Genomic DNA, 13,333 nt, shown 5'->3' on the forward strand with positions numbered 1-13,333 from the left:
ATCCCATCCTCCCTGCAACACACCGCCTCACACACATGATCCCATCCTCCCTGCAACACACCGCCTCACACACACCAACTTAAAAATCAATCCCCCCTCCTCTTCATCACCGAGGCCGGGCTGTAAACCCTGTAATCACTGCGAGGACAGAGCGGAGAACCGGCAATTCAACACATCAGCCTCGACACAGAGAGCCGCTGGATGGAAATAGCAATAAATACAAAGTGGAGCATTTTTGTGCAACCATAGCAAACATCATTTAGTTACCTCAACATGCTGAGCTCCAGATGCTCTGAGAGTAGACATGCAGCTTCTTAAATGTGCATATTAAAGCTTAGCAAACATCTCTGAGACTTGGATTCTGGAGAGGACTAAATGAGGACATGTTAGTGCAATGTATGGCTCGCCAACCTTAACACAGAGAGAGATCAATAAATCACAAACACAGACGTTGGTTGAGATGAATTATTATTCTGTGGCGCAACAACAATAATAATCTGGAGTAACATCAGCAGCCAATCGCGGACAAGCCCCCCAACAGCAATCATACAGCATATAGCCACTGCAATGAGCACACACACATGTTCCCTAACCATGTTTAACGCACACACATTTGATCATGCAGCCTGCTACACAAATGTACCATGTTTTTCTCTCTGAAAGCTACACTTTAAGTGTTTTTATAACCCGAGGCCTTCTCTGAACTTCCTCTAACCTCGGTGTCAGCTCAAATGAACACATCTATTGATAATGCAGAAGGACCATTGTCTCTCTAACTGTGTGTGAGCCAGCTCAGTAACACACATCATATGGCTTACCATGTGACCTTAATGAATATCAGAAATACGCTGATTGCCATAACAGACATTTAAAGACGTCAACATTCACAATTCTTCTGCTTTCTCTGAACTTTTATCGACCACACATGTCCTTAATGTCCCAGTCTATCAAACGTACACAATCTCAGAGCTTTTGTTTAAAAACACATGCAGAAAATACATTTTTACGGCAGTATTTTCTGATTTATGGAGCAATGCAAAGAGATATATACCTTTGACTAATGTCTGAACAACATGAAACAAGACCTACGTTATCAAATGATTGCTTTTCTGTGACGGAAATGCATGCAAATGAGCTCATATTTAATAACAGAATGCCTCATTAGCATATTTAAAAATAACCTGTCAGAGAACTTGTAATACAAAACATGGTTGTGTTAATGTCAGTAATGAAGTGGGAACGTTTCATAGTGATACCTGTGAGTCTTTTTTTTTTACCCCATTCACCTTCAGAGTCACAGAAAAGCTTTCGCTACAGATGCTGTAAAACAAAAAAGCAACCGTCCACTGAGTCTTATTCAAACAATGAGGAGTCCAGTCTGTACAGTGGAGCATTATAAGATAAGATATGAGATACTTTATTGATCCCAAATTGGGACATGTTTGCGTTGCAGCAGCAAAAAACAAGGCATGCACATGAGTAGAAATTAAAGAGTAGAAATAAACAATACCAGAAACAACAGCATTCAAAAGTAGAAATTATACTGTGAAGATAAAAAAAATGATGCATCAATGTTCTCTCTACTTGCATTTAAAGCCTCTTTGAGCACCAGGAACATATTCAAAGTATTCTACAGTTACTTTGAGATCAGAGGGTAAAGGTGGCTCAATATTAGGGTCCTATGATATCTAGATTATTATTCATTTATTTTACATAATTTGGCATCAAACACAATTGTAAACATTAAGCTCAGTGTTTTAAAGCTTCTTAGATATTGGGACTGTTCGAGGCTGCACTTTATTAATTAGCATGTTGACTCTAATGAATGATTCAGATCGCTGCCGTTGGAACAACAACACGCTGAGCCGTGCACGCATTAGTAAGCTGATGCATTGAAACAGAAACACATGCATAATGTACAGCTCCTGTCTCCCCTTCTTCAGCTGCGAGGCGGCGAGGCGGGGAGGTGGCTAGGCGGCGAGGCGGGGAGGTGGCTAGACGGCGAGGCGGGGAGGCGGGGGGCGGGGGGCGGAGAGGCGTGGAGGCGTGGAGGCGGAGAGGCGTGGACACAAAGTCAGAATTAAAAATAGAAGATAAAGAGGTTTTTCTATTATTACTCAGAGACCGTGTTTAAAAATAAACTCCCGAGGCTCATGGGAGTTTCAAGCGCTGATCAAAAAGGACTTTTGCAGACTTTTTTTTTTTTAGAAAGAGTGCAATGATTAAATTAAACTTGTGATTTATTGGATTTGATTTATTTCATCTATTAAAGACGTCGGTCCTTCTGTGCAAAGCTCCAGAGCGCCCTCTAGTGGGCCGGACGTATCAGACAGCAGGGTTTGATTACATGAGGAAAAACAGCTTCTTGTTCTCAAGTATTTTGTTATTAAGATAATATGTGTGTACTTATACACCTAAACATACGGTGCTTATGTATATGTTGTGTATGTGCGAACATATGAATGTAAAAAAAGTCACTTGAAAATAAGTGTTCATAATGTTTATATGCTTATATTATTATTATCATTCATTTGCCAATTACATGTGTACATAATATATATTTATACATAGTATTTTCCGTTTAAAAAAAGATAGTTGAAACTGCTTCTGACATGTGCAGAAAATGACCCGTCTAGTTTCCTTACAGGCTCTGGATCTGAGACCTGTCTATGGATGAGAAACAGTATCACAGGGGACCTCCATCATGCCGTGGTGTTGGAAGACGTCCAACAACAAGAGCCTAAAGATATGGGAATGGTTCTATGAGACCGTATGGATGCATCTCATCATATGTTATCTACTTATGTTTCTTATATGCATTCATTCTTTTCTTGCACTAACTTTTATTTATTTTCTCTCCAGTTTCCTTCATTTCTAATTTCTATACGTTTTTGATGCAATAATGCCGATGTTGTGTTCGGGTGATTCACGGGAGGGCTACTTCCCACAAGCAGAGCTTCAGCCCTCCCGCTTCTCCTCATTGTGTTCATCGCTGTGTATGAGTTATACTTTTTTGGATGAATTAGTAGAATAAAAAAATAAAGAAATAGCTTATTGGTTTAGTTATCAGGGACCATGTTCAAAAAGAAACATAAATCTCAAAGATATAAGATCTTCGTACCAGATTATAGCCATTTAATTTCCTGCAGGTCAACACAGAATATAACACATACAATTCAACAACAACAACACCACGGATGATATCACAACACATTTCATACGCGCTAAGATAATCAACTTCTTTATAATGGTTTGTTTTTATCCTTACATTAGGAGGCGTTGCCCCTTCTGCATTGTAGAATAGAATCATTTAAAGCAAACTATAGATATATAAGGAACTGTTTGACAACACCTGTAGCAAAACTCTATATGAAGGCCATGATCCTTCCCCACCTAACATACTGTAAGACCAGCTGGACCCAGGCGGACCAGCTGGACCCAGGTGGACCAGCTGGACCCAGGCGGACCAGCTGGACCCAGGCGGATAGCACAACATTAAGGCCTATCCTGTCACTTACAAGCTCTCAAAGTTTTAGACAGAAAACCTTTAGCTATACCACCATTGCAAAATCCTGGACAAACCTAACCTGCTCAGCTGGGGAAATATTTTAAAACACACTGATGCATGTTTCATTTTTAAGATTCTAAACGGCAAGGCACCCCCCCCCCCCCCCCCCACCGCTCTGCACTTTGATACAACAGGACCATTCAAACAGCAGAACCACAAGGTCTGCCCTAAGAGGGGACTGTGTCGTCCCTCTTGGGTCCAGTTCCTTTGGAAAACACTGTTTCTCTGTGAGGGCGCCTACACTCTGGAACACAACACCAATACAGATCAGGAATAACACCTCCTATCATACATGTAACCACAATCATAAGAACTGGCTTTTAAGCAATCAAAAATGTGAACACTTTGAACTGTATCAAGGTATGATGATATTTCATCCGTTTGCATGTTTGTTCCTCTCTATTGTTGTACTGCTGTTTATTTATCGTTGTCTGCTGTACTCTAATTATGTTTTTATTTCTCTAGTCTTGTTGTGGTCATTTAACATCTTGCCAAAGTTGAAAATTAGCCTGCTGGCTAATACTGGCTCATTTACAGCAAAGTGGATTAACACTGTCCTTTAAATAAATAAACTAACAAACAAACAAACAAAGTCGTTATATGTACAATGAAAGAAAGAAAAGCTTCTCCCTTTTAAAAGGTGCCATCAAAACATACGACATCAAATACACGCAGCAGACACACTTAGGTGAGAAGAAGGAATAAAGTGCAGGAGTTCATAATGACCTGGATTCCATGCAGCTTTGTGCAAACATATCTTTATTTATATCCAGTTAAACACGAGCAGGTGTGTTTCTGTCGAGGCATATTGAGCCGATGTTGCATCTATAGAAGCCCATCAGGTTTCAGTGTGAGGCTCGCCTGCAGAACGGTGTCGATACGCCGGAGGTTTCATCTGTCGATCTATAGTTTCTACACTTATCATAAAGATAACACATGTGATGCACAGCCTGAAACAATCAGTCCTACGGCCTGGGTGTGTGAAGGTCTGCAGCCTCCTCTCTGCATCCTGTAACCACAGCGTCACGGTTATCACAAAATGGCTGAGAGTCAGAACAGAAGGATATAAAACCTAAAACCATACAAACAGCGCACGATGTGAATAATGTATAAACATCCTGCTTCATATCGTGTCTAAAGCCTTCAATCGTGTTTTATAGTCAGAGTTGATCGATGTTCTATCTTCACGGTCTACTGTATATTTTCTACTTTTTAATTCTGTTTTAATTCTACTTTGAGATGTTTAATGTCTAGTATTGTTTATTTCCACTCCTTAATTTCTACTTGTGTACAAACTATTGGTCCTCACTTACAAAGCCCCCCCCCTACCTCACTGACCTCCTCATCCTCTACCATCCCCCCCGGACCCTCAGATCCACCTCAGCCGGTTTGCTTTCCATCCCCAAGGCCGAAGCTCTGGAGCTCCCTCCCCCAAGACCTCCGTGAGTCTGAGGGTGTTTCCCTGGCCGTTTCTCAATCTCGAGGATACTGGCTTCCAAGCCAATATTTCAAGGATGCTACGTCATCAAGTGGCGCAGCAGGACCGTTCCAATGTCCAGCATACTTGGAGTTGGAGGCCGCGTCCTTGGTTTGGGGGTAATTTCGAGGCTGCACATGGGTAGACTTCGCGTCCTTAGAATCCCCACAATGCTTTGCGCACGGACCAATTTCCCCAAATCTGTGGCGGAAAATGTAAGGCGGGGCCTCTCATATGATTGCTAGCCTGTTCCATTCTTCGTTTTCCGAATGCCAGGAAGGATTCTTGCCTCGCTTCTGAAGAAAGTGACTCGGAAGACATGTGCTACCAAGCAAGCGTACTCGAGATTGAGAAACACCCTTAGTCCCTCACCCTGATCCAGTCCCGCCTCAAAACCCACCTCTTCAACTCTGTATCCATAAGCCCCTCCCCCTCTCAACCAACTTCCTCCTGACTGCTTTTTCTGTTTTGTTGTTTTCGTTGTTTTTGCCTTGTTTGTCTACCCTCCCTCATAATGTGAAGCGTCTTTGGGTTAAAAAGCACTATAGAAATATAATGTATTATTATGTCCAATGCCTTGTATTGTTTTGTAGTTGTTTATGCAGCTGCAACCTCTTGTTATCTTATCTGTCGTCACAATAGAGACAGAAAAGAAACAAGAGAACGTTGAAGGAGAACAAACTGAATATCAGATTTTAAAGAGGAACATTTACAGGGAAACAAAAGCATGTATGTGTCACTCTTTCACCGAAGACGTGACGTGTTTCTGTTTTCTCTGCGCCTCTTGGACTTCCTTCTCCCTCCGGTATTCCCTCCTCCTCTCCTCCTGCTCTCTGAAGAAGGACGCTGAGATTCTCCTTCGCAGCCGGCGGGCGTAGACCTCGATGAAGACGAGGAGGTAGCTGAGGATCCAGAGGAAGCCGAGCAGCAGGGCGACGCCCGGGCTGGGGGGGGCGACGGACGCCTCGCACAGGGAGGGCTCGGGGTCAAAGGTCCAGCTGTAGTCTCTGTGGAAGTGTGTGAGCTCCCGACTGAAGCACAACTCTGGGATCAGGCAGAGGGCCGGAGGGAACCATTTCACCTGCCAGGAGGTTAGAGAAGAAACAAGAGAGAGTTCAAATAACGAGGAGATACTGCAGCTGTGGATGGACTCAGAACAGGCAAAGACACAACAAACAACAACACAACCACAAAGAAACCTACATACACAACATTAAGAGACACTCGACCACAACAAAGTCACAACATGTCTTAAAGAGATGCAAAATGACCGCTAAGATGTATAGAATATAAATAACTACAGACAGTAAAAGAATACAGACAGACAATAATGATCAAAAAGATGCAAAACCACTACAAAGTGACCCAGAAGGGACACAGAGAAACATAATGAGTTCAGACAGTCCCAAACTGACTTCAACGAGATGAAAAATGACAGACAATGAACATTAGTCACATACAAACATACAAACATTAGTCACATAATGACTAAGAGATGCTAAACAACTACTAAGTGACCCAAAAGGACTTCAAAAAGACACGGAGAAACATGACATGAGTTCAGAAAGTCCCAAACTGACTTCAACGAGATGGAAAATCACAGAAAATGAACATAAATGGATAGAAAACTGTAAGGGAAACTTCTGTAGCAATGGAGAGTCAGGACTCAGAGAGACACGGGACGAGCAGGAGTTCTGATGTCAAACCCTGGCAGTTTATTACAAGCATCGGCCGGATAATTCATATCACAAGTTACAGCAGCAGAAAGTTCTGACTGCTCAGGTGGGTTGCCATGTCAATTCTGAATCCCTTCTCCCTTGGCAGACCTTTTAATTAGCTTCAGAGAGCTAATCAGCATATTGGGGAGGCTTAAACATCTGTGGAGCTAGAGGAGATTATCCCCCAACTAGAAATACTCAATCACTTGTCAGTGGTGTTTAGAAGCCAGCGTTCCCACAGCGATAAACCATTTTGTGACCGAGAGTTGAACTGATAATGGCAGTAAAAGCTGACACTTCCCATTCCTTAAGACAGATAACAGACTTCGGCTTGGTGGTAAAACGTCAACAGGCCGAAAGGTCAAATATCTTAGTAAAGCTACAATTATTCCCTCACAAAAACGATCACAAGAACAGTAACTACAAAGAGACTGAAAATGTCTATAAAAAGACACTAAAACACCACAACGATACATTTAAAGACTACAAACATACAGAAAACCACTATAACAAGATCCCAAAAGACAAAAGAATATGCTAAATTAACATGGAGACATACTGAACTACTAAATAGACACAGAAAACTACTAAAATGAGATGCAAAAATACATAAAATAACTTCAAAGAGACGCATAATGACCTCAACATGACTACAAAAAGATTAAAAAAAGGCTACACAATCACAGAAAACCACTTCAAATAGACAGGACATTTGTACTAAAAGACACAGATTGAGGACAAAAAGATAGTGCGCTCCTAAGCAACACTCTGGACTACTAAAAAGACACAGAAAACAACTGTAACGAGATGCAAAAATACATAACATAACTTAAAATAGATTCAGAACAACTTCAAAAAGACGACCAAAAAAAACGGTTAAACATTACATTTCATTTAGCTGATGCTTTTATACAGGGACACAAAGACAACAAAGACACTTGAAGACAACAAAGACACTTGAAGACAACAAAGACACTTGAAGACAACAAAGACACTTGAAGACAACAAACAAAAATAGTTACAAAATGACTAAATCGATGCCAATAACCACGTTGTACCTTATAATCGACACTGATGCTGGCCGTCGTCGGTGGGAACTCCAGGACCCACGGCAGCGCGGCCTGAACGATCAGAAACACGACGTGATCCAGAGCGACCACCAACGTTATCGCCATGAAATACAACGTGACCACGAGCAGAGACAGGAAGCAGGAAGTGGACTCCTGACCGCTCATCCTGCAGCTCGTGGGACAACCTTTACGTTCGGCCTCGTCCTCCTTAGAGACGTGTTCATTATCGAACTGAACGCATCCCAGGTAAGACTTCAGGTAACGAGCAGATTCAAATATCAGCGCGGCGACAAACATGGCGGCGAGAACGCGGTTCGACAGCAGCTTGTAGTGTTTCAGAGTGTTTCTGGCGTGGGAGAAGTCGCCCTCTATCTGCGCGATGATCTGCCCGAACCTACAAAGAGACACATGATGACTACAAAGAGACACATGATGACTACAAAGAGACACATGATGACTACAAAGAGACACGTAATGACTACAAAGAGACACATGATGACTACAAAGAGACACATGATGACTACAAAGAGACACATGATGACTACAAAGAGACACGTAATGACTACAAAGAGACACATGATGACTACAAAGAGACACATGATGACTACACAGAGACACATGATGACTACACAGAGACACATGATGACTACAAAGAGACACATGATGACTACAAAGAGACACATGATGACTACACAGAGAGACATGATGACTACACAGAGACACATGATGACTACAAAGAGACACATGATGACTACACAGAGACACATGATGACTACACAGAGACACATGATGACTACAAAGAGACACATGATGACTACACAGAGACACATAATGACTACAAAGAGACACATGATGACTACAAAGAGACACATGATGACTACACAGAGACACATGATGACTACATAGAGACACTTAATGACTACAAAGAGACACATGATGACTACACAGAGACACTTAATGACTACATAGAGACACATGATGACTACATAGAGACACATGATGACTACACAGAGACACGTGATGACTACATAGAGACACATGATGACTACATAGAGACACTTAATGACTACAAAGAGACACATGATGACTACATAGAGACACTTAATGACTACAAAGAGACACATGATGACTACAAAGAGACACATGATGACTACATAGAGACACTTAATGACTACAAAGAGACACATGATGACTACAAAGAGACAACAAATTAAGATAATTTTCCCGAACCTGTTTTTAACTGCCGACAAATCAACGTGAGTGAAGTGATCCAACTTTCTCAGGTTGGTCACGAGGCTCAAATCCTCCCTCCGGACTTTAATGGTCTCCAGAACCAGGTCTTTCTTGGCGGCATTCAGAGGTTCTGAGGAGTTCAGAAGAGTCCTGGTGAAACCCTCGGCCGTGCACTTTAGGATTCGAGCGACGGAGCCCACGTTGGAGGAGATGTTTGGGATCACGTTGAGGACCAGGATCATGACGGAGGCCGTGAGGAGGAGCTTTCGGCCCTGCCGGGTGCACACGGTGGGGAGAGAGAGGGTGAGGACGCACCGCAGGGGGGGGATCAGGGAGGACAGCAGGAAGATGGACACGCTGAGAGGAGACGAGAAAGAGCAGATTTCAACACTAGGAAATAAAGAAAGTCAGAATTCAGAACTCTAAAAAAAAAAATTTACTTTGGAGAAAAAGTTTTCACAGATTTCTGACTGTTTTCAATGTTTAGACTTTTTCTCAGAATTATATTTGCCGAATTTTTAGTTATTTCTCAGAGTTTTTACTTTTCTTGGAATTTTATTTTTTATAAGAATTTAGAATTTTTAAGAATTTTGAATCTTCCAGGAATTTTTTTATTGTTTCAGCAGGAAGAAGGACACGCTGAGAAGAGAGGAGAGAGAGCAGCTGGAAATAAAGAAGAATTAAGAAAGTCAGAATTCAGAACTTACTTATTACTTCTGATAAAAATGTATTACAGATTTCTGATATTTCTCAATGTTTAGACTTCTGATGACTTTTGACTATTTCTCAGAATTTCAATTTTTTCCAAGTTTTCAACGAATTTTGATTTTTTTTTCTACGAATTTTTACTTGTTCAAAGAATTTTGACTTTTCTTGCAATATTGGTATACTTTCTACGAATTTTTACTTTTTTTAGAATTTTTACTTTTTTTCTCAGAATTATTACTTTTCATCAGAATTTTTACTGTTTTCTCAGAATCTTTTCTTTTCTTAGTTTTTTTTTATATTTTCTAATATATTTTTATATTTTTTCTCAGAATTCAGACCTGTAGATGCTGGAGGTCAGCAGGCAGGTTTCTGAGGTATTAATTCAGACCTGTAGATGCTGGAGGTCAGCACGCAGGTTTCTGAGGCATTAATTCAGACCTGTAGATGCTGGAGGTCAGCAGGCAGGTTTGTGATAGATTAATTCAGACCTGTAGATGCTGGAGGTCAGCAGGCAGGTTTGTGAGGAGTATCTGAGGGAGTCTGAGAGCCAGAGGAGCATCAGGAGGCCGGTCAGCAGGGCGAGGCTGAAGCAGAGAACCAGCAGCGTGAGAAGGTTTCTGCCCTGAGGAGCAGGAGCTGAGAACACATCCCACAGGTGGAGGAGGGCGGAGCTTAACACCTGTCTGCAGGAGGAGGATCTGAGGAAACAGGAAAGAGAGACAGGCTGAATCCGGCAAACTCCGCTTAGACAAACTAAATGGGTTTTCGAGAATTTTTACTTTTCTCAGAATCTTTGCTGTTTCTCAGAAATTAAAATGTTCTCAGAATTCTCACTATTTCTCAGAATGTTTTTTTTCTCAGACTTCAAAATGTTCTCAGTTTTTACTTTAGTTAGAATTTGTAATATTTTCTCAGAAATGTGTAATATTAATATTTTCTCAGAATTTGTAGTATTTTCTCAGAATTACCAGTTGGTATACTAACCACCAAGTTGAATGTCTATTTTTGCAATTTCCTGGCTGCTTCCAGGAGATTCTCCTCACAATCTCCCGGCAACTAAATAATAAAGCTCAATATCCCAAATTACGAACTTGCATCAAAGGGTTTTAAAATCTGTTTTAAGACCCAGTGAACCTCCAATTCAGAAGAAAAGTATTACACTACGATACACTTAAAGACTACAAATATACAGAAAACTGCTATAACAAGATACAAAAAGACTAAAAATATGCAAATGAACATAGATAAAACACTGAACTGCTAAAAAGACACAGAAAACAACTATAATAAATAAACAACTTAAAAGAGACACATTTTTACTACAAAGAGAACAACTAAAAAAACCTCTAAATAACCTAAAAAAAAGACACACAATAACAAGAGATGGAAAGAACAAGGCAACTATATTTAGATTGCTTAATTCCCAAACTACAAACTTGTTTCTTTTTTTACTTTTCTTAGAATCTTTTATTTTTTCTCAGACATATTTATTTTTGCTCTGTATTTTCAATATTTCTCCGATTTTAGAATTTTCTCAAATTTCCAATTTTTCTCAGAATTATTTCTCAAAGTTTTGACTTTCTTCAGAATTATTACCTTGTATCTTATTTTCCTCAACTTTAAAACAAGTTCAATGAGATGCAAAAATAGTTAAAAACTTAAAAGAGACAGATAATGAACTACAAAGAAACTCAAAATAACCACAAAAAGACACAAAATGACAACAAGAGACTGAACATGACTACAAGAAGACACAACAAGGAAACAAAAATAAACTCAAAGACATGGAAAACAACTAAAACAACACACAAAATAAATACAAAATCAAGGCAACTATATTTTTAAAGCTCAGGCAAAAGGTGTTACACTTTTTTTTAACTGTCTTTAGAACCAGTTAACCCTTAATTCAGAAGAAAAGTATGCATTTGAAATCAGTTAAATTGTTTTACTTTAACCCAGAACGGTAGTGTGAAATGATTTGTCCTTTATAGGAGAAATGCTGCCTCTTTTAACCACGTATTTCCCATAACAGATCATTTTGAAAGTATCTAAACTTTATCTACACAAACAACATAATCAACCCCAGAGAGACGGATCAATTATTTCAATTAGTTCCGTCTCAATTAGAGATTAATTACAAAAGATAATCAGTTTTTACCTGACGGCCGTGATGATATCCTCTGTGATGAGCTTCATGCTCTCTGAACACTGGATGCTGGAGTGTGTGTGTGTGTGTGTGTGTGTGTGTGTGTGTGTGTGTGTGTGTGTGTGTGTGTGTGTGTGGGTGTGTGTGAGTGTGAGTGTGTGTGTGTGTGTGTGTGTGTGTGTGTGTGTGTGTGTGTGTGTGTGTGTGTTGTGAGAGGAGAAAAGAGGAAGTGAACACTCACCGTCATGTAAACCATCCGTGACTCTAAATCATATGGAGAGCAGCCTGATGCAACCACACACACACACACACACACACACACACACCACACACACACACCACAACACACACACACACACACACACACACACACACAACACACCACACACCACACACACACACACACACAACACCACACACACACACACACACACACACACACACACACACACACACACGCACACGCACACGCACACACACACACACACACACACATACACACACAGGACTGGCCCTTGGCACTGGCAAACTAGGAGGTCGCCTAGGGCGCCAGATCTGGAGGGGCGCTGCCAGGGCCGGCCCTAGACATGTTGGTGCCCTAGGCGAGATTATGATTTGGTGCCCCCCAAATTATTTATTTTATATTTATTTTCAGTGATTGGGCAGATATATTATTTCATTATTTGTATGATTTAGACATCACCATTATTTAAATAAACATGTTTGTCCGTATTTAAATATTATGTAGCAAAATACAATGTAGGATGGGTTAAAAGCAGAGACCAAATGTCACGATGTGCTGTGTGACAAGAATAAATATATCATAATATTTCATCCTCCGATTCTACAACAAGCTGCAAGTTAATGGTTCTATTTTCATTTACAAAACAGCTGCGTAACATCATAAAATCAGGACGTTCTCCAATAAAGTTTTTGAGATTGATCTGGATGAAACCAGGGCCTTTTGGTTTTGTTATTAGACTGTCTAAGAAATGTGCATCTGTCAACAGTTTGACATTCATGTGACTGGAGGACAGTTTAGAAAACAGGAAGCAGTTCAACACCTACACACTTTCAACATGTTATAAAGGTTTTTTAAAAAAGGTCAAAAGTGGGGTGAGGGTGATATAAATAAACTGTGACCAAACTGTACGTCAACACAACACGTGTGTGAGATAAATGAAACTATATATTGAGTAAAACCCCAAAATGTAAGGTTGGTGTGTGTGTGTGTGTGTGTGTCGGTGAACTAGGTGGTCGTCTAGGGCGCCAGATCTGGAGGGGCGCTGCGCTGGGAGAAAAAACAAAAACATTTTTTTTTAAAAATATGATTTTGTATTTTTATTCTGCCTAATTCTCTGAGCTTGATGTAATACATTTACATTAATAATTGAATAAAGTAAACACCCTTTG

The 13,333-nt window shown here is 40.5% G+C and overlaps 1 protein-coding gene across 1 annotated transcript; it reads right to left on the minus strand.

Annotated features, from left to right (window-relative positions):
- Positions 1-4,179: 4,179 nt before the first annotated feature.
- LOC117449054 (osteoclast stimulatory transmembrane protein-like) lies at positions 4,180-12,113 on the minus strand. The gene is made up of 6 exons (XM_034086416.2): positions 11,933-12,113; positions 10,263-10,472; positions 9,064-9,423; positions 7,822-8,227; positions 5,794-6,126; positions 4,180-4,577 (listed from the first exon to the last, which is right to left on the minus strand). Exons 1-6 carry the CDS (start codon positions 11,968-11,970, stop codon positions 4,407-4,409), a joined length of 1,518 nt encoding a protein of 505 aa, XP_033942307.1. The 5' UTR covers positions 11,971-12,113; the 3' UTR covers positions 4,180-4,406.
- Between the last annotated feature and the right edge of the window lie 1,220 nt (positions 12,114-13,333).

The sequence above is a fragment of the Pseudochaenichthys georgianus genome, chromosome 7 (genome assembly GCF_902827115.2).
Source record: "Pseudochaenichthys georgianus chromosome 7, fPseGeo1.2, whole genome shotgun sequence".
In the NCBI taxonomy this organism is placed as follows: Eukaryota; Metazoa; Chordata; class Actinopteri; order Perciformes; family Channichthyidae; genus Pseudochaenichthys; species Pseudochaenichthys georgianus.

What these genes read in the sequence shown, in the direction of transcription:
- LOC117449054 (XM_034086416.2), bottom strand. Translation starts at nt 11,970, where the DNA reads ATGAAGCTCATCACAGAGGATATCATCACGGCCGTCAG. An exon ending in CTGACCTCCAGCATCTACAG is followed by an intron (nt 9,424 to 10,262) that starts GTCTGAATTAAT and finishes GTCTCCTCTCAG; the next exon opens with CGTGTCCATCTTCCTGCTGT. An exon ending in AGAAACACGTCACGTCTTCG is followed by an intron (nt 4,578 to 5,793) that starts GTGAAAGAGTGA and finishes CTGTGGTTACAG; the next exon opens with GATGCAGAGAGGAGGCTGCA.